The 24,317-nt window shown below is 40.1% G+C and overlaps 1 protein-coding gene across 2 annotated transcripts in view; it reads left to right on the forward strand.

The window, feature by feature from the left end:
• The window catches only part of LOC149782797 (CD109 antigen-like), a 642,407-nt gene that overhangs the window by 140,726 nt on the left and 477,364 nt on the right, over nucleotides 1–24,317 (forward strand). For both annotated transcript variants that reach the window (XM_089934311.1, XM_089934312.1), the window contains exon 9: nucleotides 14,403–14,439. In XM_089934311.1, coding sequence (XP_089790437.1) covers nucleotides 14,403–14,439 — 37 coding nt within the window. The remainder of the gene's footprint in view (nucleotides 1–14,402; nucleotides 14,440–24,317) is intronic.

Here is a 24,317-nt window from a genome sequence, read left to right on the forward strand (position 1 = left end):
CAACGTATTGAGGAAGACGAGTTAAAGGATTACCAACATTTGTTACATGGAATCTGCTTAGAAAAAGACGAAACATCTAGACAAACTCTGACGTTTCAGTTACAGTATGTAACATTTAAATTCCCTACTGGAGAACGAACGTGTTTGGTTAGAAATTACCTTTATTGCTTCCGAAACAAAGACACTATAAAATCAAGTTGCCATGCCACGGATTATGTCACATATCATTCAACAGATTCCGTGGAAGGAACTCAATGACCATATTCAAACCGTGGATCATTACCATCGATTATTACAAGAATTGTATCCGTTCAATTTGGGACGACAAGTGGTGTGTGTCTTAGTGACTTGTTTTCTGGGATTTCGTTTACCAGCCGATTCTTTGTGGACTCTTTACGATCAGTACTTACCACCTCCATGGCCTTAAATGGTCACGAAAAACTCCTTTTGCTCAAAGCCTTGCGGTTTCATCTGGATACTTCTCGACCTCAACAGGAAAAAAAGATTCGTCAACTTTTAGCTACCCAAGACGTGTATGACGATGTGTGTGTAGCTTGTGACTTACACCCTCATTGGACAGATGTCCGTGCCTGGAAAGAATGGGGTTTTGAGGCTTGGACCCAAGAAGTGGCCCAGTATGCACGAGAGTTGTTCAAGGAAAAAAGTTACTTTTCATCCCGTGTTAGTGACGGTGCCAGAAGAACCCGTCACCCAGGACAGGACTGTCGTGGACAGACCTGAAAGACCCTTTCGGGAGGACACTTGTGTGACCTTACCCCCTGTTGAACTGGTTAAAACATTACCCAAAACATGTGGTTGTTGTACAGACACTTGTGTTTATTCCACGTTTATAGTTATCATGTGCCTTTTATTCTTGTACTTAAGCCTTTGGCTTTTATGTATTTTTGTCTTTCGTGTTCATGTTTGAAAAAAAACATTCAATAAACGTGTTCTGAAAAAGTATATAAACTCTTGTCTTGTTTGTTTTTTCGTGTCACAAGTGACATTTCTCGTACCATGGCTACCTCTGCTGTCTCTGCTCCCTCTTCCTCTACTGTCAAAGTCATCGACGAACACTTAGATCGTGCCAGTTGGGAGGCTTTGTATCTTCGCCATCCCTTTAACATGCTCATTGCTGGACCTAGCGGTTCAGGCAAAACCGAATTCGTCAAACGTTTGATCGAACATAAACATCATTTGATCGATCGGCCCCCTCAACGGATCGTGTGGTGTTACAAAGAGTGGCAATCGGCGTACAACCTCTTGCGAGAAAGTCAAGGCGATTCCATCGTGTTTGTGGAAGGCATTCCTAAAGAAGACGATGGCATCGTCTCTGACTCCCGTCTAACCCATTTGGTCATTTTCGACGACATGTTAGGAGAAGACGAAGAAGAAATTAAATTGTGGTTTACGCGCAAAGGGCATCACCGTAATGCCAGTGTCGTTTACATCACCCAAAATTTGTTTCAACAAAGTAAAGCCCATCGCACCATCAGTCTCAATGCGCATTACGTAGTCTTGTTTAAAAGCCCTCGAGATAAATCGCAAGTACAAGTCTTAGCCAAACAGTTAGGAACGCCTTGGCTGACTCAGGCGTACGACGATGCCACTCAAACGCCACACGCCTATTTACTCGTCGATTTGAAACCTACGACTCCCGAGGATTTGCGATTTCGTACCCACTTGTTTCACCACTGGTGCCAAGACGGAGGGCCTGTCCTGTACACGTCTCCGTCCTCGACTTCATTTCACTCCCCATGAAAAAAAATCTATAAAAACCTCAGACCCTTTTTCGTCTGTCTCACTCACAGTGTGAACATGACGTCCCTTCAGTCGCATCTTCCCGTCAAATTGATTCGTGCCTTGTATGGCATCAGCCGAGAAAAAGATCCACAAACACGAGCCCGTGTCTTAGAAGCTAGTCTCAAAGAAGTCTTACGATGGTTCACGGTGACGGCACGTCAATTACTCCAAGGAATCATTCAGATTCCTCATCAAACCCAACGCTTTTTCGATCGAAACAAAGTCGCTTTGGTCCAACTGGCCGATCCCCGCATCGACACTCAAACCAAAAAACAAATCATTTTGAAACCTGGAGGGAGCGGTACTCTAGGAGGGGTCATCATTCGCTCACTCTTAAGATGGGATCCTAATGCCCCCAAAGTTATCCCCAAGACAAAAGTCCAACGAAGCCCCAAGAAGAAAAAGAAAAAGACCAGGTCCCCAAGAAGAATAACTTCTCCAGTGGCAGGACCCTCCTCTTACCAGACACCACCACCATCACCCCGGAAAAAGAAAAGAAGCCCCCAGAAAAAGAAACAGAGAAAAAGTCCCCAGAAAAAGAAAAGTCCACAGAAGAAGAAGAAAACTAGTCGCAAGAGAGGCACTTCGGCCAGGACGCAACCTTACACTCGCAAGCCACGACCTGCCACAACGTCTCCGGCAGCCTCACGTTTGTCCACTTCTCCGTTGATGTCACCAGGAACTGAAGAGTACTTGGAGACGTTGATCACACCAAGAACTTCTCCGTTGATGACCCCCAAAAGAACTTCCCCAGTGGCAGGACCTTCCAATTTAGCAGCAGTGGCTGCTGCTCACAAAGTACCTTCTCCCAAAATCAAAGTTCAAGAAAGATCGGGCATGTTACAAAGTTTACTGGATTTGTCCAAGCAAGAACTGGCTCGATTTAGTCCGTTACGTACCCCTGCACGACGTGTCATGCCTGTCCTCAAACTGATAAAACGTAAAGACAATCAGTGGCGACGCGTTCCAGTATAAAAAAGGCCTGTGACCGAGTAGGGTATCAGTGTTTTTAGGTGCTCCTAAAGACTCAAAGATGTCACCCTCCAGAAAACCCCAAGGAAAGAAAAGGAAAGGACTACCACCACGTTTAGCCAAACATGGGGACCTGTTATCTGTCCTGTCCAAAGCTTCTCCACCCCTACGAAAAAAACTCATTCAAACGGCCTCCAAAGAGGTCATCGATACCGTGTGCGAATGTTGTTTGAACGTTTTGAAAGGCACGATCCCTTTGTCCAAACACCAGAAACAATGCTTAGGCAAACATCGTCACGTTCTTCGGAAAATGGTTCAAAAGAAAATTCCCATTCGTCAAAAAAAGAAGATGTTGGTCCAACGTGGAGGCATTTTACCTCTCTTGTTAGGCCCCATACTGAAAGGAGTCTTGGGAACCATGTTGGGAGGACTGGTGGGAGCAAGATAAAAAGGCCTTCGGAAGTCCCAAGATCTCAGAATTCACCCCTGACAACCCCATGGAAGGACGAAAACTAGCTTTAGTGCCTTACAAACGATGGATGGAATACCATCGGTGGCAAGAACAACGCACCCCGCATTTACCTCCCAATCCCAATTTGAGCGAGATGTCCCAGTTACAACACGAATTGCAATCCTTGCTGGATCGCCAAGATTTGTCCGAAACAGAAAAATCTCAAAAGTACGGTCAACTCTTGCAAAGACTGCAACTCTTTCACCAGAAAGCTTTAGACGAAACAGCTTTACCCACTCTGAAAGATTTTAAGACCTTGATGAAAAGTCCAGCACCATCACCAGTACCAGTACCAGTACCACCAGTACCCGTGACCAAGACAGAAAAAGGAAAAGAAGAAGAAGAAGAAGGGTTTCAAACTCCACCAGAAAAAGTACGCAAGTTAACAACACCACCTACCTCCAGAATTGGATGGATTAAAAAGATGATGGCCACCCCTTCTTCCTCACAAGAGAAAAAGAAAGTGAAGACAGAAGTGAAGACAGAAGTGAAACAAGAACCGATATCCCCTGCTCAGACATCCTCCTCCTCTTCGACACCTATTGCTGGCCGCACACGCAAAGCCTTGCAATCCAAGAAAATACCCCAAGAGAAAAAGAGTAGCCTCTTCCAAGAGTGGGTGCCTTATTAAGACACCAATCAACACAAAAAAATGGAAAAAGTCTTAGCTAGCATTTACTACGATCCCTCCCATCCTGCAGGTTACGCAGGAGTTCAAAAATTGTATCGTGCTGCCAAAACGCGACTGAAAAGTCTCCGTTTACCTCAAGTGCAACGATGGTTACAAGAACAAGCTACCTACACTTTACACAAACCCATTCGACGCAAGTTTGCCAGAAGTCGCACCCGAGTGGAAGGCATCGATCATCAATGGCAAGCCGATTTAGCCGATGTCTCTCATTTGGCCAGCTACAATCGTGGTTACAAATATTTGTTTTGTGTCATCGACGTCTTTTCCAAATTTGCCTGGGTCGTACCCTTGACTTCCAAATCCAGCAGCGAGTTAGTGCGAGCCCTGCAACGGGTGTTGAAAAAAAGCGGTCGTCGCCCTCTTCGATGGCAAACGGACAAAGGCACCGAATTTCTGAACCAAGCTTTCCAAAAAGAATTAAAGAAACGTGACATTCATTTTTTTACCACCGAGAATCCCGAAACCAAAGCCAGCATCGTGGAACGTTTTCAACGCACTTTGAAAGAACGCATGTGGAAATATTTTACGCATCACCACACTCTGAAGTACATCGACATCTTACCGCACCTGGTGCAAGCGTACAACCAATCTTACCATCGAAGCATCGGACGTGCCCCGCAAGACGTGACTCCCGACAACGAAGTGATGGTGTTCGAGCGCCTGTTCGGTACGTCCCCGACGAGGGCTGTCCTCAAGAAAAGTGGAGAGTTGACCGTAGGAGATTGGGTGCGCATTGGCAAAACCAAACGCACTTTCGACAAAGGTTACTTACCTAACTGGACGACCGAACTGTTTCGCGTCACTGGACGAGTACATGGCCGTCATCCTGCCGTCTATAAATTGGAAGACATGAACGGAGAAGTGCTCAAAGGAACGTTTTATTTGCCCGAGTTACAACGTGTCACCAAAAAAGAAGACGACGTGTACGACATCGAAAGCATTCTCGAACGCAGAACCCGTAAAGTGGGCAAACGACGTGTCAAAGAAGTCAAAGTACGTTGGAAAGGATATCCACCCAGTTTTGATTCTTGGATCGACGCTTCGCAAGTCATCGACTATAAAAAGAAGAAGTGACCATCATGCCCTTTCACACATCAGACGCAGCTACGTCGACCAGTCCTTCTTCCCCTAGTTCTTCTGTGCAAGATTTACAAAAACAACCCTTGTGGGTGTGGTGTGGAGAACGTGTGCCTAAAACGCAAATCGTCTTTTTCTGCCAAATCTTCGTGGTGTATTGTGTCATCGGGGCAGCCATCGCCAATTTGAGTTTGCAACAAGGAGACAAACAATTGTGGACCATTTTATTGAGCAGTTGCATCGGTTACCTGCTTCCCAATCCCTCCCTGAAATTCTCCTCGAACGGGAACGTTGTGTCCAGTGCCAGTGCCAGTCACCACTCCAACAACCACAACCAGAACCCCATTTTGGGCGGAGACACACCTCTGACATCCACTAATATTCCCTCGGACAACCACAGAACTCTGGAATTATGAGTCACCAAAACCAATTTTACTTAACCTTACCCAGTGACAGTTCCATGGAGGTGTTTCCCAACAACACGTTGTGCTGTTACACGGCCAAATTACCTCAAGCCATCCCCTTAGATCACGAAGCCCATTGGGAAGTGGCTTTAGTAGAAATGATTCACCCGACCCAAGTCCTCAATGTCGTTGCCAATCAAAATGTTTTTGATGTGGAAGTTTATGACAAACAAATACAACAGTGGATGGATACCCATAGCAAATATAAGCATAAAACCCCTAGCACAAAAAATCTAAAGTACACCATCTATCACTTGTTCGTTCCCCAAGGGTATTATTTTAGTGGTCAACATTTGGTCAACACCATAGCCACCAGGTTTAATGGCGTGTTTGGGGAAGCTTTTAAGAATGTCAAGAACAAAACTGTCACCCTGGAATACCACAAAACAGCTCGTCGCTTCCTGATAAAATTTCCTGAGGATAAAATCATGGGTTTCTATTTTTGTGATGAATTGTTTGACATGTTGGGCGGTGACATGGAGATGAGGAAGAGAGTAGAACAACAAAAAAAACCCCCCGAATTATCAATCATTTACGACAACGAGACTTTTGGCCAGTATTTTCGTACCCCGGTAGAACTGAACCAAGGACAGAATTTGATGTTCGTGTATTCCGATGTGGTGGAATACAACGTGGTGGGACACACCTCCGTGCCGTTACTGCGTGTCATTCCTTTCAAAGTGGATTCTGCCGCAAACGCTGACGAGGAAGGTGGAAACACTTACCACGTCCACCGCGAATTTGTCCATCCTCACTATTTGCCGGTCAGCAAGTCGTATTTGGACACGGTCAACATTACTATAAAAGGAGATCTGGGACAAAATATTCCATTCACCAAAGGAAAAGTCACGGTGAAACTCCATTTTCGAAAACGGTTCTCTCACGACTCGTAAGCAAGTCATGTATCCAGTGTACCGAGGGGTGGCTCGACAGCGAGGACACGGTTTAGGAGATATGTTAAAATCGGCCTTTCGTTCGGTGGCCCCGGTGTTGAAACCGATGGTGACACGCGGATTGCACGCCTTGAAAGATGCGGCACTGACGCAAGGCAAAGAATTTCTCCAAAATGTCATCATCGACAAACAAAACCCTAAAGAAGCCTTCATGAGGGCAGGCAAAAATGTCTTGCTGCAAACGGGCAAAGACATTTTGGGCCGACGAGACACACCTATAAATGCCCTGCACGCTACCGAGTCAGGCATTCAGCAAGGACAAGGCAGAAAGAGATGACGAAGAAAACACCCTTTCACCAGACTTCAAGCGAGAAAGGCCAAGAAAAGAAGAACCGTTCGAGACTTAGACGTTTTCGATTATTGAGACACAGAACAAAAAAATGATGCACCGAGAGTCTTGCGCTTGTTCCAAGACGGAACTGGATCTGTTTGCCATGCCCCCCACCATGATGACCATGCAAGAATCTCAGTGGGTGGAATTTCACCCCGTCTCCTCATTGACCGATTCCGCTCCCATCGAGTTTGAAATCAAAGGACAGCCCGAAGATTACATCGATCTGAATAGCAGTTACTTGTACCTGAAAGTCAAAATTCTAGATAAGACTGGAGGTGCTATAGACGATGAAGCAGTAGCTCCCGTCAACAATTTCATGCATTCCTTGTTCAGTGGAGTGGACTTGTACTTGAATAACAAACTGGTCAGTAGCAGCATGGATACTTACCCTTATCGTGCCTACCTGGAAAATCTCTTGACGTACGGAATAGATGCCAAGAACACTCATCTCAATTCCTGTGTAGTATGGGAAGCTGACGAAACAGGCGAGTTTGAAACATTCGAAACTGATCCATCAGCCAAAAAAAACAATGCGGGATTTATAGAACGAAGAGACAGAATCAAAGGAGTCGACAAAAGTTTAGAACTGATGGACCGTTTGCATTTGGACATGTGGTTGCAAGAGAAATATTTGCTAAACGGAGTGAATGTTCGCCTGAGACTGAATCGGAGCAGTACCGCTTTCCATTTATTGGGTAATGCTGACGAGTACAAAACCAAAATCCTAGAAGCCAGACTCTACGTACGCCGTGTGGAAGTGTTACCTAAAGTGGGAAACGACATCAGTCAGACGTTGAGCAGAACGACCGCCAAATATCCCATACGAAGAGTGGAAGTGAAAACGTTCACCATTCCTGCTGGACAGCGATCCATGATCGAAGATCATCTATTCCAAGGACAGTTACCCAAACGTTTGATCGTTGGTATGGTCGAGAATACAGCCTTCAATGGAGCCTTCGCTAAAAATCCTTTCAACTTTGAACACTTTGACGTGTCTAAGATCGAAGTCAGTCGCGATGGCAAGACCTTGTGTACCCGACCTTTCGAACCTGACTTTAAAAACAAGAATTACTTGAGATCGTACTTGTCCTTGTACGAAGCCACCGGTCAGTTAGGAACCAACACCAGTCACGGTATTACGTACGAAGATTATGCAGGAGGCTATGCTTTGTGGGCGTTTGATTTCACTCCAGACCAAGGCAGCGACGAGGGACATTTCCACCCTATAAAATCCGGCCAGATTCGTGTGGAACTTCAGTTTGCAAATCCTCTGCCAGAGACAGTGAACGTCATCCTGTATGCAGAATTCGATAATACCATAGAAATCAACAGTTTGAGAGAAGTCATTCTAGATTACTAGAAGTCATGGAAGATTGTTATCCCTCTTTACCTAGTGGAGAAACTTTGGAGATGAAATGTGAGGAGACCGTGGAAGGAGAAGAATCTCAAGACAAAGAAGATATCATGATGAAGTCGAGATGGCCAGAACAAGAAGCCCATTTAGTCTCCTGTTTTGCCAAACACTTGGTCGACAAAATGACGGAATTGATCAAGAAAAATTGCTATGGATGTCAAAACGATCATCCCAGTCAAATTCAACACGATAAATGCCTGATGTTAAGTCAAGAAGAAAAATTGGACGAGTATCTGGACGAAGCTTGGAGTCTCATCTCGAACAAAGACGTGTTGCACCAGTGGTATAAAGACTTGCGTGAACATTCTTGTCCACCATTAACCACTCAAGAGATCCATCGTATCGAAGCTCTCCTGAATCAGAGTGAGGAAACAGAACGAATAACCGTTTATTCGTCAGACATTTTCAAGCAAAAAGTCAGGATCGAATTGACGACTTATTATTACCTGTGAAGAAGAAGAAAACAAACACAAATCAATGGATACCTGGGAACTTTATTACCTTTTGAACCACAGTTCGTATACGTCTTCTTGGAATCCTGTCGTCTGTGCTAAAGATGAACTCCCTCATCGCAAACCTAAAGACCATCAAGCTTACGTGATCAACACGGACGACAGTCATCTCCCAGGAACCCACTGGGTAGCCGTCTACTTTCCTCAAGAAGGCTGTGTGGAATATTTCGATTCGTACGGATTGCCGCCTTTGGAAGACGATATCATCGACTTTATGAGAAGAAATGCTCAAACCACCCGATTCAATAATGTGAAATTACAAGGCACAGATTCCTTGGTGTGTGGACAGTACTGTGTGTATTTTCTGCATCATCGCAGCCTGGGCTATTCCTTAGAACATTTAGTGACTCATTTTGATCCTCGTTCTTCTGCTAGAAACGATGTGAAAGTAGATCGATGGTTTTGTGACCATTATGCTTATCTTTTGTCTCAAGCTAGGAAACGTAGTGTCCATCAATGGCCTAATGATTTCCAACAGTGGAAATCACAATTTCATTCACAACGTTGTCAGCCCTGTTTAAAGTAGAGTGTGAATTGAGAAAAAAATGTTTGTGATTTGAAAAAAATGTTTGATGTTATAGTGTTATATTATTGTTAAAAATGTTAGAGTTGTTGTTTAGTGTTAAGTGATTTTTGAATAAAAAATGTTGTGTTTAGAAAAAAATGCCTTTGTCTTTTGTTTAGCTATAAGAATGTTGGATTGATGCTCTTTCATTTCTTACTATCCCTCTCATGAACGTTGCGGCTCGAAAACCGTGTGGGGGATGTTTTCCTTCACGTCCGCGCTTTAACTTTAAGAACCGGGTTGTTCCCAGTCTAGCCATCCATTGTCGACTCATCCTCCTAAGAAGATGTGCTCCAAACTAGCTAAGCTCAACGAAGCCTACGTGAATCTGCATAGGGTCAGACACAGTCTGATACCGAAACCAGAAGAAATAGAGAATGTGAGAATGTTAAAAATCACTGAAGACCTGATAGAAGAGCTCTTCAGAGAAGAAATGAACAGGGAGAAAGAAGAATGGACAGAGAAGTACAGACTTCAGAGACAACAGCAACAGCAGCAACAGCAGCAGCAACAACAGCAACAGCAGCAGCAGCAACCTGAAGCTGACAGAGGCTTTGTCGATTGTCGTATCGACACCAAAGAATTCTTCTTCTCTTTCCGAAGAAGCAGACCTATTGCCAGAAAGTCTATCCTCAGAGGACATCGCATTCTTAGAAACTAAAAGAATGCCATAGCAAAACAAAAAAACAGCCCTTTTCAGGGCTACCCAATACTCAAGAAAAGAAATAACGATCGATTTGCCAATGTGTGTAGGTAGAGTAGTGTGAATATAAACACTAACTCTTTATTAATAGTGGAAGTGTATGTGTTTGTGTGTTTGTGTTTATAAGTGATAAAGTAGGTTGGTGTGGATAGTAGATTAAAATGATGTTAGTTTTTTTGGGCTGTTTGAGGTGTATATTTGGGGTTAGATTGGATTGCTTTGCGTATGTGGATAGTCTATTGAAGTGATGGGTAGCATAAAAAAGTGAGTGAGTGTTTCTTTTAGGTCCGTGCGTTGTTGTTTTTTGGTCATGATCTAGGTAAGATGAATTTTATGTTATTAGGGGGATGTTTTCCTTCACGTACGCGCTTTCAGTATAAATTGAAACTCGTTCGGCAGTCCAGCTACCCTTGTTGATTGATCAACACAGCCAGAAGAATGAACACGAGACTTGAGAAACTGTTGGAGCTTCATGTGCATCTGGAATATGCCAGGCGCATATTAAATGAACTGGCCGCGGAAGCCATTGTAGAGGAGGGAAGGGTAAGAGAGGAGGAAAGAAGAAAGAAAGAAGAGGAGGAGAGAAGATATAAAGAAGAAGAAGAAAGAAGATATAAAGAGGAAAGAAGAAACAAAGAAGAGGAGGAAAAGGAGAGAAGAAATTTCAAAATCCCAGAGAGCGAAAATTGGGATTCTGAAGCGACATATCCTGCCTCTGCTCTCTGCCCCCAAAAGGTAAAAAGTAACTGGGGGATAAGATGTGTATGTGGCGCCAGGCCTGGAAGGTGCCACCATTAACCAGGTGTCCATGAAGTTCCAAACAAAAACAGCCCTTTTCAGGGCTACCCAATACTCTAGAAAAGAAATAACTATTAATTTGCCAATGTGTGTAGGTAGAGTAGTGTGTATATAAACACTAACTCTTATTTCAGATAGTGTGAGGGTATGAGTTTGTGTGTTTGTGTGTTTGTGTTTGTAAGAGCTCAGGTATGTTATTGTGAATAGTAGATTATGGGTTTCTTAGCGTATGTGAAGAGTATAGTTAGGGTTTTATTATATGAAATGAGAAAGTAGGGGATGTTTTCCTTCACGTACGCGCGATGTTGGGTCATCATCTAGGTAAGATCCATTTTATGTTTTAGGGGGATGTTTTCCTTCACGTTCGCGCTTTTCGTATAAGAACCCACAGTGCTCGTTGTTCAAACCATTCTGCAAAGAATACAAAGAAGATGGCTTCTAACCAAATGGACAAAATGGAAAAATTGCAAAACGTTCTCGACAATTTAGGAATGATAGAGCAAATGTTGGTTAACCTAAACGAGGATCACTATTCATATAGTCCCCATCGAGTGAAGATGGAGATAAACAATTTACGAAAAATGAAGGTAATCATCAGTGATCTGTTGAAAGAAATAAAGGAGGAAAAGGAGGATGAAGAGGAAATGATAAGGATGAGAGAATGGAATGAAAAAATTGAAAAAGAAGAAGAAAATGAAAAGAGGAAGAAAGAAGAGGAGGAAGAGAAGAAAGAAGAGGAGAAGAAAAAAAAGAAAGAGAAGAAGAGTGTAGGAGATAAAATAAGAACTTGGTGGAGGAAAAGAAGAAATTAGAAGCAGAAGAAAACCCAAAGGCCCTTTTCAGGGCCAGCCATATTTCTCGAAAAGAGATAGCCTTTCAATTGCCTACCCCTTTTTAAAAAAAATTTTTTTAAAAAAAATCCCAAAAGCCCAAACTCTATTCCCCATGTTAATTTCCCTTGTCGCTAGACAGACCCACACTATAGTTCCATGTTAAATTCCCCTTGTCGCTAGAGTGGCCCACGATTTTTCTCCATGTTAAATTTCCATTGTCGCTAGAGTGGCCCAGGGGGGTCTGTAATGCTAATTCCCATTGTCGCTACGGTGGCCCTATTCACTACTATGGTGCTCTTCTGATGCCCAGTAATGATGCCATGTCATCCATCTTGAAAATCTTAACGTTGCTACTCCTGAATGGCAGGCCATATTGGCATGGATTTTCACTAAAGATTTCTTATCATGTCTAGTTTGCATTGATCAAAATAATAACTGATTTAACCTCATATGGCTGCCACAATGAATATATGGAAATTCTTGTCACTAATTCTCCTGAACCAATGGTCATATCAAAATGGGGGTTTTCACCAATGGCTTGCTAATGGTATCTAGTTTGTCCTAAGTGATGTTACAGTCAGTATGGCTACCACAGTGTCTAATTTGTAAGCCTTTTCACCCAAAATTATCAGAGATGGTTGAAATATTCAGCCATTCAAAAAGGCAAATGATCTTATCTTGAAGTCCTAGAAATTATTTTTGAACAGGGACTTGTGATCTTTGACCCATAGTAACCTTGACATTTGATGTTTTGACCCCAAAAGTGATAGGCCCTTTTCATAATTAAAGTGCATGACCACCACAAGCTTTAGTTAAGGTACAGGTGTAGAAATAAAGTTATTATCTAAAAGCTGTTTTACTCCTTTTGGTCACAAAGACCTTGACCTTAGACCATTTAGCCCTAAATGATTCAGCTTCTTTCTTACCCAACATTTAAGTCATGCACAAACTTTAATGAAGGTACACGCACAAGAAATAAAAATTTTGTGCAGAAAGCATACTTCTTCTTTCATTAACAGTAATGATCTTTGATGTTTCAACTCCAAAATCAGCATTTTGTCCATAACCCAAGTGCAAGCCAATGTCCAGGTCTGTGTTGTGGAACTAATGTGTGGGAATGATTTTTTTCATCTTCGGCCAGTGACCTTGACTTTGAAATTTTAAACCCCCCAAAATTAGAAACCTATTTGCTAACCCCAGTACACCATCCAAGTGATGTGGAACCAATGTTATTGTGCATAAACTAGGTTTCTTTCAGTAATAGTTGTGATACCTTTGACCTTATGACCCCAAAATTAATAGTCTTCCTCCTTACTGCGAGATCAGCCATCCACTTAGTTTGGTGCAGGTCTGTTTTGTAGAATTGTTGTTACTGTGTTGTGTAGATTTGGAGACTCGTGTTGTTATGAAGAAATTAAATTGGTACATGGTGGCCGGTATACTTGGTGAAGGAAGAATTCAGGAAGGCTTCAGGAAGAACCACTGACCTATGTGAAGTTATTGGCAAGCTTTCTCACATACCCACTTTGGTTGAGTCAAGACTTCAGCTCTTGCTGACAGAGGTGAGATGTTTGAGTTATCAGTAAAGGTGAGTGCCTCCCATGACTCTAAAACTGGTAACAGGCATGACATGATACAATATACTCAGCTTTATAGTGTTTATAAGAATGTATCAGTTCAGTTTTATTATGTATTGTGAGAATTATAAGGGAAATACAGCATGTATATCATATCTTCATAAAAACATTCCCTATGCTTTACACTGTATTGCTATAGCAATATTGCCTTAGTTTAATTTATTCTGACAAATTGTTGGAATATTTTCAAAGACCAAGATGGAGGTTCAAATTGATCTGTGAGGGGAAGACGTGGCTTGCCAATTTGGTGTCAGCTACATAGTATTGTACCATAAATGCACTCCTGAACAAATGTTATTAATACAAGAACTTCAAGGATAAATCAGCAGCCATAAACATAAGATTAAATTTAACTTTTAATTGATTTTTTTGTTGCTCTTTACATTTCTTTTTCCATTACTTATTATTTTAGTTTAAAGGTAAGGAAAAACCTGTTGATTTTTGGGGTCAAAGTGACAATGGTCAAGGTCATTTTGACTCGATGAAAAATGAGGTTTGTTGAACAAGTTTCTTTTATACAGCATGATTTGGTTGGCTTGCACTGAGAGTATATAGAAACCTATAGACTATAGGTTTAGGGATCAAATGTCAGAGTTCTTGGTAAGTCTGATAAGAAAATGCATAGTAAATTTAGTTCAAGATTGCATACCATGATGAAAAGTCAATGACACTGAATAATTAAACATGCAGCAGACATATACTGTGCTGTTCGTCATCAGCCATTAACATTTTAGTGCAAGTTTTTGGAAGGTTTTTAGCAATGAGACAGACTGTTAGTTGCCCCCTCCCCTCCTCATGCGATCTTTGTTTGTCAGATTTGTATTTTGAAGAACATGCGATCTTTGTTTGACAGATTTGTATTTTGAAGAACATGCGATCTTTGTTTGACAGATTTGTATTTTGAAGAACATGCGTTCTTTGTTTGACAGATTTGTATTTTGAAGAACATGCGATCTTTCTTTGACAGATTTGTATTTTGAAGAACATGTGATCTTTGTTTGACAGATTTGTATTTTGAAGAAACAAATCTCAGCTTGTGAACAAGTATGGTACATTTCAATTGAGACTTATGATTTCAAAGTCTTTATTAATTAGCACCTTCTGTATGTAACCAGTTTTTCATATTTACTTTCAGATTTCCCATAATGTGACATTTAATGTGGATAAATATGGTAAGATATATACACTGTATATCACTGTAAGTATGGTATGATATATACACTGTGTATCACTGTAAGTGTGGTAAGATATATACACTGTGTATCACTGTAAGTGTGGTAAGATATATACACTGTATATCACTGTGAATGTGGTAAGATATATACACTGTATATCACTAAGTATGATAACGTATATACACTATATACTACTGTGCATATGTCAACTATGAAAACATAATCATTATGCTTTTTTTCCACCTAATTATGCTTGCTTGTTCATAGAATACAACCTCTTGGTTTTTATTATCAATCGTTTAGTCCCATGTGTAATAAATTTGAGAATATTAAAGTAGAAGACTGCTGCATAAGAGAATATTCTTCTATCGTAGACCTCCATGTACTTTCCTTATTTTCTATGCATATGATACATTTTTAAGAAAAGAGGTGGGTTTCTTCAGTTTGAAAATGTATCTTCAGATTAATTATATTTGTTTGTATATTTAGGTAACCGACCAGCCTATACTTTAAAAATAAATGGCACCAGATGTGAAATAGACTTTATCTATGTGAGTTGTTGATGTTATATGAGAGAGAAAAATCAAAACATGGATCAGAAGAAGGACAAATCAGTAACACTTTTAAAATGTAAAAAAGAAGAATATGAAAATGATATAATAACACAAAATTGTTCTTATTGCAGAGTTTGATAGCATGATAATTCAGCAAAATGTAGATATTTAAACTTTTCAGAGTGAGTGTTGCATACAAATGATTTTTCATTATGTTTTTTGTTTGTATTATGGAACAAATTCACTTGGATTTTGCCCAATGTGACAAGATTTTTAATGAGATGCAGACCCAGTTAAATAGCAAAACTAAATGTACAATTTTCATTCAGTTTTCTATGCTTATGGTATGTAATATATGGACACGGCTCAGTAATGGCTGATTGTGAGTAGTGCACACCTGTTAAGTGGGGGGGGGGGGGGGCAGCACCCTTTCAGACGCAGGTATCCATTTTTGGCAATGAGATCTAGTCCCCTGAGATCAGGAATTCAAAGATCTAAGTCTGTCAGAGCTGCTGATGAATCGTCTTACAGATCTGAGTAGCCTGTAGATCCCATGCTTGGTGACCGATTCTCTGAAGGCATGGAAATTGGTTTGGATTTGCACCATGTCATTCTTCTTAAATATTATAAGCTGCAGAGACCTGGCTCTTGTATGCTGAGATGGAATCTTTTATGGTCCCAAAATCCATGGAGTGAGGAGTCTTTTCAGGACCTCACTATCAGGACTGTTTCTACTATCCCTTGCCTCATCATGAAGGTGGAGTGAAATGCATGACTTATCTATTGACACTGGCTGTCTCAAGTTTAATGGGAATTATAATTCTGTTCCCTCCTTGTCAACTGGGATTTTTAACCAAAAATCTGTTACCTTTTTGATGGTTCCATTACAATAGAAATCCCGTCTCAGTTGAATCTTTGCTATGGATGATACAGACAGACTCTTATGCTGTGTGAGGGCATTCCATTTCTATCTTAAGGCATCCAAAGGAAAAAGAGTGGGTAGGAAACATCTTTTCCTTCCTCAAGGGATCCATAGGCAATTCAAATACCACTATCTAATGGTGGATTGTCACCACAATCAAAAGAACATACTGATCAAGAGCTGTCCTTTACAAAACTAAAAGCCCATGAGGTTTGAGCAGTTGCTACCTCTTTGGCCTGCCTTAATCACTCGTCCTTGTAGGATGTCATAAGGTAGCATTTGGCATTCCCATGCTACCTTCTCCTCCTTTTACCTCCATTTGCTAACACAACAAAGTGTAGGCAGTTTTTCTCTGTGTCCCATCATTGCAGCACATGTGGCCTTGAGAAATGCCAACATTTTATAGTATGGACCCCTCCATCAATGGTGAGTGCATTCCATTTTGGTTTTTAATCAGTTTAACAGAGCATTAGCCAACACTTCTTACTAACAAGCTCAGTTAAACAGTTGTGATGCCAAAGCTATTGCTACTATTATAATGTAGTTTCTTTGGTGGGTAAAGCTATTTTAATCAATCAATTATTACCCATCCCTATTGTTGAATGTTCTTCTTCCACCTCACTCTGATATCATGGTGTACTAGTCATCTGTGAAAAAGATGAACTATCAGTGCTCTTTCTTTACATGACCATATCAACGGCCAAGTAAGCTGCAAGAGTGGGTTGCATCATAATGTAATTTCTTCACTGTTGAGGAGGATGTATTCATATGAAATGGAAAAGTTTTTTTTTTGTTTTTTTGGCATGAAAAAGAAAGCTAAACAATAGTGATGGGTCATTATTGCATAATTTAAACTTTTTTTTACCCCCCCCCCCCGGAAACTACATTACCATTTGGGTTTTTGTATATAAAAAACTGTAATTCATTTAATTTAACCCCAGTATTGTGAATTAAATCCCAAATAATCCCTAATGTTCTATCACAAGTCCAGAAGTATAGAATATGCCTAATTAATTCCAATTCTTGAATGTGCTGATGTACCAGGTGTCCTGAATTTTCTACTGTACCAGTAGTCATGAATGTGCTGAGGTACTAATCATTTTGAGGTGTTGCAATCATATAATTCAGAATCTGTCTGAATCAGTCGAGTCCTCAATAATACCGAAGTAGTGTTTTAGTCCAAAAAGTAAATGAGCACTTTGTAATTCCAATGAAGAAATTGAATACATAATTTCTCTCAAATTGTAACTGCTGACAACTAAAGATGATTCCATAGACTGATTTTATACATGGATTGAACAACTGTTTACCTAGTCTTTTATATACAGACTTATCTAACCAATGACAACAAAATGCCCAGGATGTGGGTTTTTTCAAGTGGAAAATTATATGAAATATTGTCAGTAAGCTTGCTTCCAGAACATTCTAGCTCATAATCAAGGCTAGGTTCTGAACTCAGATTCAAATAAACATCTTTTAAAAAATGACAATTGTCAGGTGGGCTAGACCTCTGCCCTCAATCGTGGACAAAGGTCAAGTACACAACATATATTTGATATACATAGCTGTCTGCAGTCAAGTGGAAATTTTGAATTAGGTTCCCAAGTCTGAGCCTCATTGGCCTATCTTTGGAGGAGGTGATGAAGGCCATGTTTTGGTACTCTCACAGTACTTTCTCCTTATTTTACCTTTGTTTGTTATAGGCAACCAAAGCAAAGGCATATTCTCATTGGGTACAATTGGCATTGTTCAGGACATGGCCCAGACATATCACATCCAGCAGTAGTTTCCTACATTTCAATGAGGGTGAGGAATCCCTGTGGTTTTTTAATTTATTTGCCAGTTGTGGGATCACCAAACTGACAAAATTCAGCTTCACAGTAGCAATAGATATAGTATCACTGATGTTAAAATGCAGTTTATTGGGGATGGGGATATGGGTAAAACTAATTTAAATGATATAATATGTAACTGTTGCCATGGCCAGATTTACTCCTCCCACCAAGCACTGATAACCCATTAAGTTAGGCTGTTCCCTCAAAAAGAATGAAGTGGCAGTATGCATGGACAAGAATACCGTATTTTCCCGCATATATCCCGCGGGTTATACCAGATTTTACAAACCCCGCGGGGGGGGGGGGTGCGGGTTATATCACAAATTTTTTACACGTAATAATATTTCAATATATTTCCCTGGCGACGAATTCATGAAAATCATCCATCTTCTTCTCCCAATTCTCGGGTAGACGTTGGCCGACGGTCGTTCATGTTCTGACTGACAATTGGTTCCTCTTCATAAATTTATATACCCAATGCACTCCTCCTTTAAAATCATCAATGTGCTTCTCTGCCGCCATGAGTTTGGCCTTCAGTTTGATGGCAACTGTCGAGACTGGTCGGTTGTTTTCCCGCTGGGCCACGATCCACTGCTTCAGGTCAGCTTCAGGGTGAGGCCATTTTGCTTTAGGTCCGCGACGAGCACGTTTTCGTGGATTCATCTTCTCCAACGTTCCTTTTTCTTTTCTCCAACCTCGGATTACACTCTCATGAATATCAAATTTTCTGCCTGTGGCTCTATTGCCATGCACTTCAGCATACGCAATGGCAGTTAGCTTGAAGTCGGCTGTGTAAGACTTTCGTTTCGGCATTTTTTAAATTAAACAGAAAGAAATTATTTAAACTCGAATCTACAATTAAAAAGAATACAAGATTATTTAGAAATGTCCGCGTTTATGTAGCCTGTAGTTGAGGCACAGCTCCTATAGACAGCCTACACGCACAAGCACTGTGTACCGAGCCTGAATACTGGTAGTTAATTGACGTCATGCGAGCTACATTCAAAATTGACAATTGTGTCATTCAGCCTCAGGACCTCACACCATTGCATATCTGGCTCACAAGTACCTGGCTTCAAAATTCAAATCTGCCGGCTGCCAGCCGGAATATAGTGGAGGCAGGGTGACTAACTTGAACTGATGCAGAGGGATGAATATGGACTGGGGCCGACTGACTTGATAGCGTAAATACAAATTTGCATGTTGGGCGGGTGAGTGAAAATGTAGTAGTTGTAGTATCGTTCGTCATCCACGTGTGAGCATTGACGAATTCGGTCCTTCTCAAAACAGTAATGGTAGACAATGTGAACATACACAAAAAAGTTCATCAATCTATGGTTGTGGGTTATACAAAGGTGCGGGTTATGCCAACGGTTTTTTACACAAAACCCCAAAACCCACGGGCTATATGAGGGTGTGGATTATCTGCGTCTGCGGGATATATGCGGGAAAATACGGTATGCAGAGTGTCCAGAGATGAAGAGGCCGAATGGTCTACTGTCTGAAAAGAATTTCCAGCAATCCAGACAATTTCATTTCTTCTGTCCTTCTAGTCTTTTTTAACTGCAGCGTATTTAAGCTATTTCTTGAGAGACTCCAACATACTGAATCTGATAACAGAATGTTTTCTTGCATGAAATTGACATGTTCCATAGATACATGTAACTCTAAATTTCTTAATTATTGTCTTTGACATTGAGCTTGTCATCATGGATAGAAAATCACCTTCTCAGATAATCGCAAGGACATCAAATATTGTGAGACTGTAAATTCTAATACTAAATATAAAAATTGACTGTTCTTGATATTAATGAATCGATTTTACTTTTACAAGATTGTTAAAAATGAACCACTAAAAAGAGTACTTAAACACGTAATCGTTCCCTTGACACATTTTACTTCATTAAGAAGGAATTGTACATTGCAAACTTCATCTTCAGTCGTGTACTGATTGAAAAGGATCTTGCATGTCAAACTTTCATAATGATGCTTTTACATGAATTAGCTTCTAAGCCATCTGATGAAGGTAGTATAATAAAGATGCTAATACTACACTGGACTTCTGGCGTCTACTTTTTCTAGCAGTATTTTGACAGACACATGGTAATAATGCATGTAGTCAAGAGAGAAAAACATTGCAATTAGCAAAACATGGATAATTCAGAAATAAAAGCAGTACAGTAAATTTGGGATGAACTTCATAAAAGAAAGAGCTGGAAGGGATACAGAGAATAGTTAAATAAAGCCAAGGAGTAAATAAATAAATACGGCAAACGAAAACTATTTTAGGATAGCAATAGAAACAAAATGTACAGACCATTACACTATGGCATTACATGAGAGATTTACTTGCTGATTGTAAAAATGAAGGTATTCCTACCCAGTCCATTTACAATAATGCTCTGACTTTTTTCTTTAGAACGAAAAAGAAATATTTAATAACATTTAATTAATTTTTCACATTTCTGGTAGATAAGTTCCTACATAGTGGAAATGACATTGATTTACAAGCCATTCTAAATATGCTAATTCAGAAGTCTCCTTTTCAGTTGAAATTATATCATTTATGTTGTAACAATCTCCTCCAGTACATGGCAAGGTATATTACTTCCTTATCCCAACCATTCAGTTATGTGTCTTTCGTGACATTGAAATGTGTGCTAGGTTTACATGAATTATATCGATATCAGTAAAATGGGCCCTAAAAAATTGCAGACCAAAGTCAATACTCCCTACCCTATCGAAACTTAAAAAACGTAGCCATACACATTCAGGAATATTTAAAATCATGATCACGCTTCATACTTAACATTTGGCCTTCTCTAAAACCAACCATGTGTCACAGCTGTAAGTTGACTCTTGGTATAAGGAAACTGATAATGGAAAGTTGTCTGGTGTAAATATATCCAGATATAAAAAAAGCATTTGGATTGATGATTCAGATCTCTACTGGTACAAATCAATCTCTTAGAATATAGATCTCGGACAGTTTTGATACGTAATCAATCTCTATGACAATCAGATGTGGTGTTGCACAGTATTGAATAATAGGACCACCGATGTTCTTAATTTTCATAAACGATTTTCTGTTCTGAAATAAATTGATTAATACATATCTTTGCTGATGATTCAACTCTACAGGACTTAACCAATGATGTACTGATCTATAAGAGTAACTAAACCCAAATTTGTAAAATTTTCAAAGATGGTTAAGCAGAGGAAGATGATATACAGTGGGAAAAAAATGAATGATTATTGATACATCCAAAAGCCCCTCAAGAATGATCATAAAGAAAATAAATCCTAAGCTTGTGGATATCTTTATTGAAAATGTACAAGAACAACTTGGATTGTATGTTGATGGTACTTTTTGGTAATGAAAAGCTTCAGAACTGTATCTGTTTATCCGTTAACTCGAAGATAACTCTGCTTTGCAAAGTTAAAAACTGTTCTTAAAGATGCAACATTCCTTTTCTTTATTGGCAATATACTACCAATAATTGAGTACTTTTTATCTGTGTTGGGACAAATTTCACTAGAGAACAAGTAAATAGGATTGTTGTGTTTTTGTTCATCCTTCAAGTTTGAAAATGACCATGACATTACTAACTGGTTTGGTTTTTGAGATCAATCTGATTTGTGCTCTGAGCTGTCTGTGGCACACTTGACATGAGATGTCACTTGGGTTTGCTTGATCAATGGAGTATGTCTGGTACACTTGACAGGAGATGTCACTTGGGTTTGCTTGATCAGTAGAGAATGTCTGAGGCACACTTGATAGGAGATGTCACTTGGGTTTGCTTGTTCAGTAGAGTATGTGATGCACTTGAGATATATCTGCTGCACACACTTGTGCATTGCCTATGCAGTTTTCTGTTCAAGTATGTAACTCCTGTATAGATAAGACTGTACCAGGTGTAGCAATCCTGTGTGTAATCTTCCCAAGACTGGGGGTAAATGTTGAAGTGTTTCAGGGAGGGATTGAGGGAATCTTTGAAACATTTCTTCTGATCACACTGGGATTACTTTTAGTTCTTTAGCTCACTGCAGAAGACCTTATGTAGTCACTCATCTGACATCCTAGTGATATGGCATGCCCATCTCAACTTTGATGATTTTAACAGCAGAGTGTGGATGTTTGGAATGCCTGTGTGAGAACCTGAGTGTCTGGAAACCGTCCTGCCATCTTTACCTCATCAGTTTCTACAGGTAGCCCAAGATTTATTTTCTTGGCATGGCATATTTACACTGTCCATGTTTCACAAGCATACAGCAGGGTTCGCAACACAGTGGCTTTGTTGAACTTAAGTTTTGCTTGTAGACTGATCCCTCTGCAATTGCATACATTTTCACATAGTCTGTCAAATGCCATCTTGTTATATCAGTTCTGGCATGACATTGTGTTACAGAGATAAGTGAACTTGTCTGTGATTGTAGGATCTCCATAAGGCTTTCCTGGTGCAAGTTGGTACATCACCCTTGTCTTCTTGATATTGACTGTAGACTGAAATTGTCTCAAGCGAAAGAGAAATGGTCCATACTGTGTTGCATGTCAGACTCAGATTTGGCATTCAGGGATAGTCATTAGCAAATTGGAGACCACATACAGTCACTTCCTGTAACTTGGAAGGCATAAGTATGCATGACAGAGAACAACATACTGAAGAGGTCTGGGGACAACGCACATCCCTGTTTGACTCCATTGGTTACTGGGAACAGTCATCCAGAACTACTAGTGGGCATGCTATCATGGAACTACCAAACCATTATGTTGAATTAGTCTGGGCAACCAAATTTTGCCATGATCTTCCAAAGGCCCCCATCACTGACTGTGTGAGAGGCTTTTGTCAGGTCAATGAATGTTGTGTATAGGTTGACATTTTTTCAGCAGAATTTTGTCAAGTATTATCCTGGCTGTTGAGAGCAAATAGATACCTGATAGTTGTCACTGAATTGTCTATTGCCGTTCCTCTTGTACAAGTGGACATTGGATGCATCCTTGTACTCCATGTAGACTGGACAATTCAGTAAGTTATTGTTTCCAATCAGGAGAGGATACATAAAATGCAGTCACATGCTGCATGCACTATACTAAATGCCCCATTTCAAACACATTGCAAACACATGCTGTATGCACTACACTAAATGCCCCATTTCAAACACCATGCAAACACATGCTGTATGCACTATACTAAATGCCCTATTTGAAATAACATGCAAACACATGCTGTATACACTATACTAAATGCCTCATTTGAAACACCATGCAAACACATGCTGTATGCACCATACTAAATGCCCCATTTGAAACACCATGCAAACACATGTTGCATGCACTATACTAAATGCCCCATTTGAAATAACATGCAAACACATGCTGGATACACTATACTAAATGCCTCATTTAAAACACCATGCAAACACATGCTGTATGCACCATACTAAATACTCCATTTGAAACACCATTCAGATACATGCTGTATGCATTTTACTAAATGCCCAATTTTGAAACACCATGCAAACACATGCTGTATGCACTATACTAAATGCCCAATTTAAAATACATGTACCATGCAAACACATGCTGTATGCACTATACTAAATGCCCCATTTGAAACACCATGCAAAGACATGTTGCATGCACTATACTAAATGCCCCATTTGAAACACCATGCAAACACATGCTGTATGCACTATACTAAATGCCCAATTTGAAATAACATGCAAACACATACTGTATGCATTATGCTAAATGCCCAGTTTGAAATACCATGCAAACACATGCTCTATGCACTATACTAAATGCCCCATTTGAAATAACATGCAAACACATGCTGCATGCACTATACTAAATGCCCCATTTGAAACACCATGCAAACACATGCTGTATGCACTATACTAAATGTCCAGTTTGAAACACCATGCAAACACATGCTGTATGCACTATACTAAATGCCCCATTTGAAACGCCATGCAAACACATGCTGTATGCACTATACTAAATGCCCAATTTGAAATACCATGCAAACACATACTGTATGCACTATACTAAATGCCCCATTTGAAAGACCATGCAAACACATGCTGCATGTACCATGCTAAATGCTCTATTTGAACACCATTTTCGACAAAGCTGTTCTCATTTATAAATCATTGGATGTGGATATGCCTAAATACATGACTGAATTGGAAGAAAAAACCCATAATGGCTTTATACTGTCACACATAGAGATTTGAAAATCATCAAAGAACCTCTTGAAAAATTCTGATGTAGCCTGGAGCAATTTAATAATAATAATAATGATAATAATAATAATAATAATAATAAAAATAATAATAATTAAGACTTTGTATAGCGTCTAACCCTTAGAAGCTCTAAACGCTTTATAAAATTAGACGACACCTAAATCATAAAAAAACAAACATATAATGATATGATTACAAAAAACAAACATCACGGAATTAGAAAACATAAAACATGCTGACAATATTTATGCTAGGAAATATTATTAGGTCTTCAGAATTGCCCAAAGCATTTGTAATTTTAACAAATGCAGTTATATT

Source organism: Sinohyriopsis cumingii, chromosome 15 (genome assembly GCF_028554795.1).
Source record: "Sinohyriopsis cumingii isolate HCF-2022 chromosome 15, ASM2855479v2, whole genome shotgun sequence".
In the NCBI taxonomy this organism is placed as follows: domain Eukaryota; kingdom Metazoa; phylum Mollusca; class Bivalvia; order Unionida; family Unionidae; genus Sinohyriopsis; species Sinohyriopsis cumingii.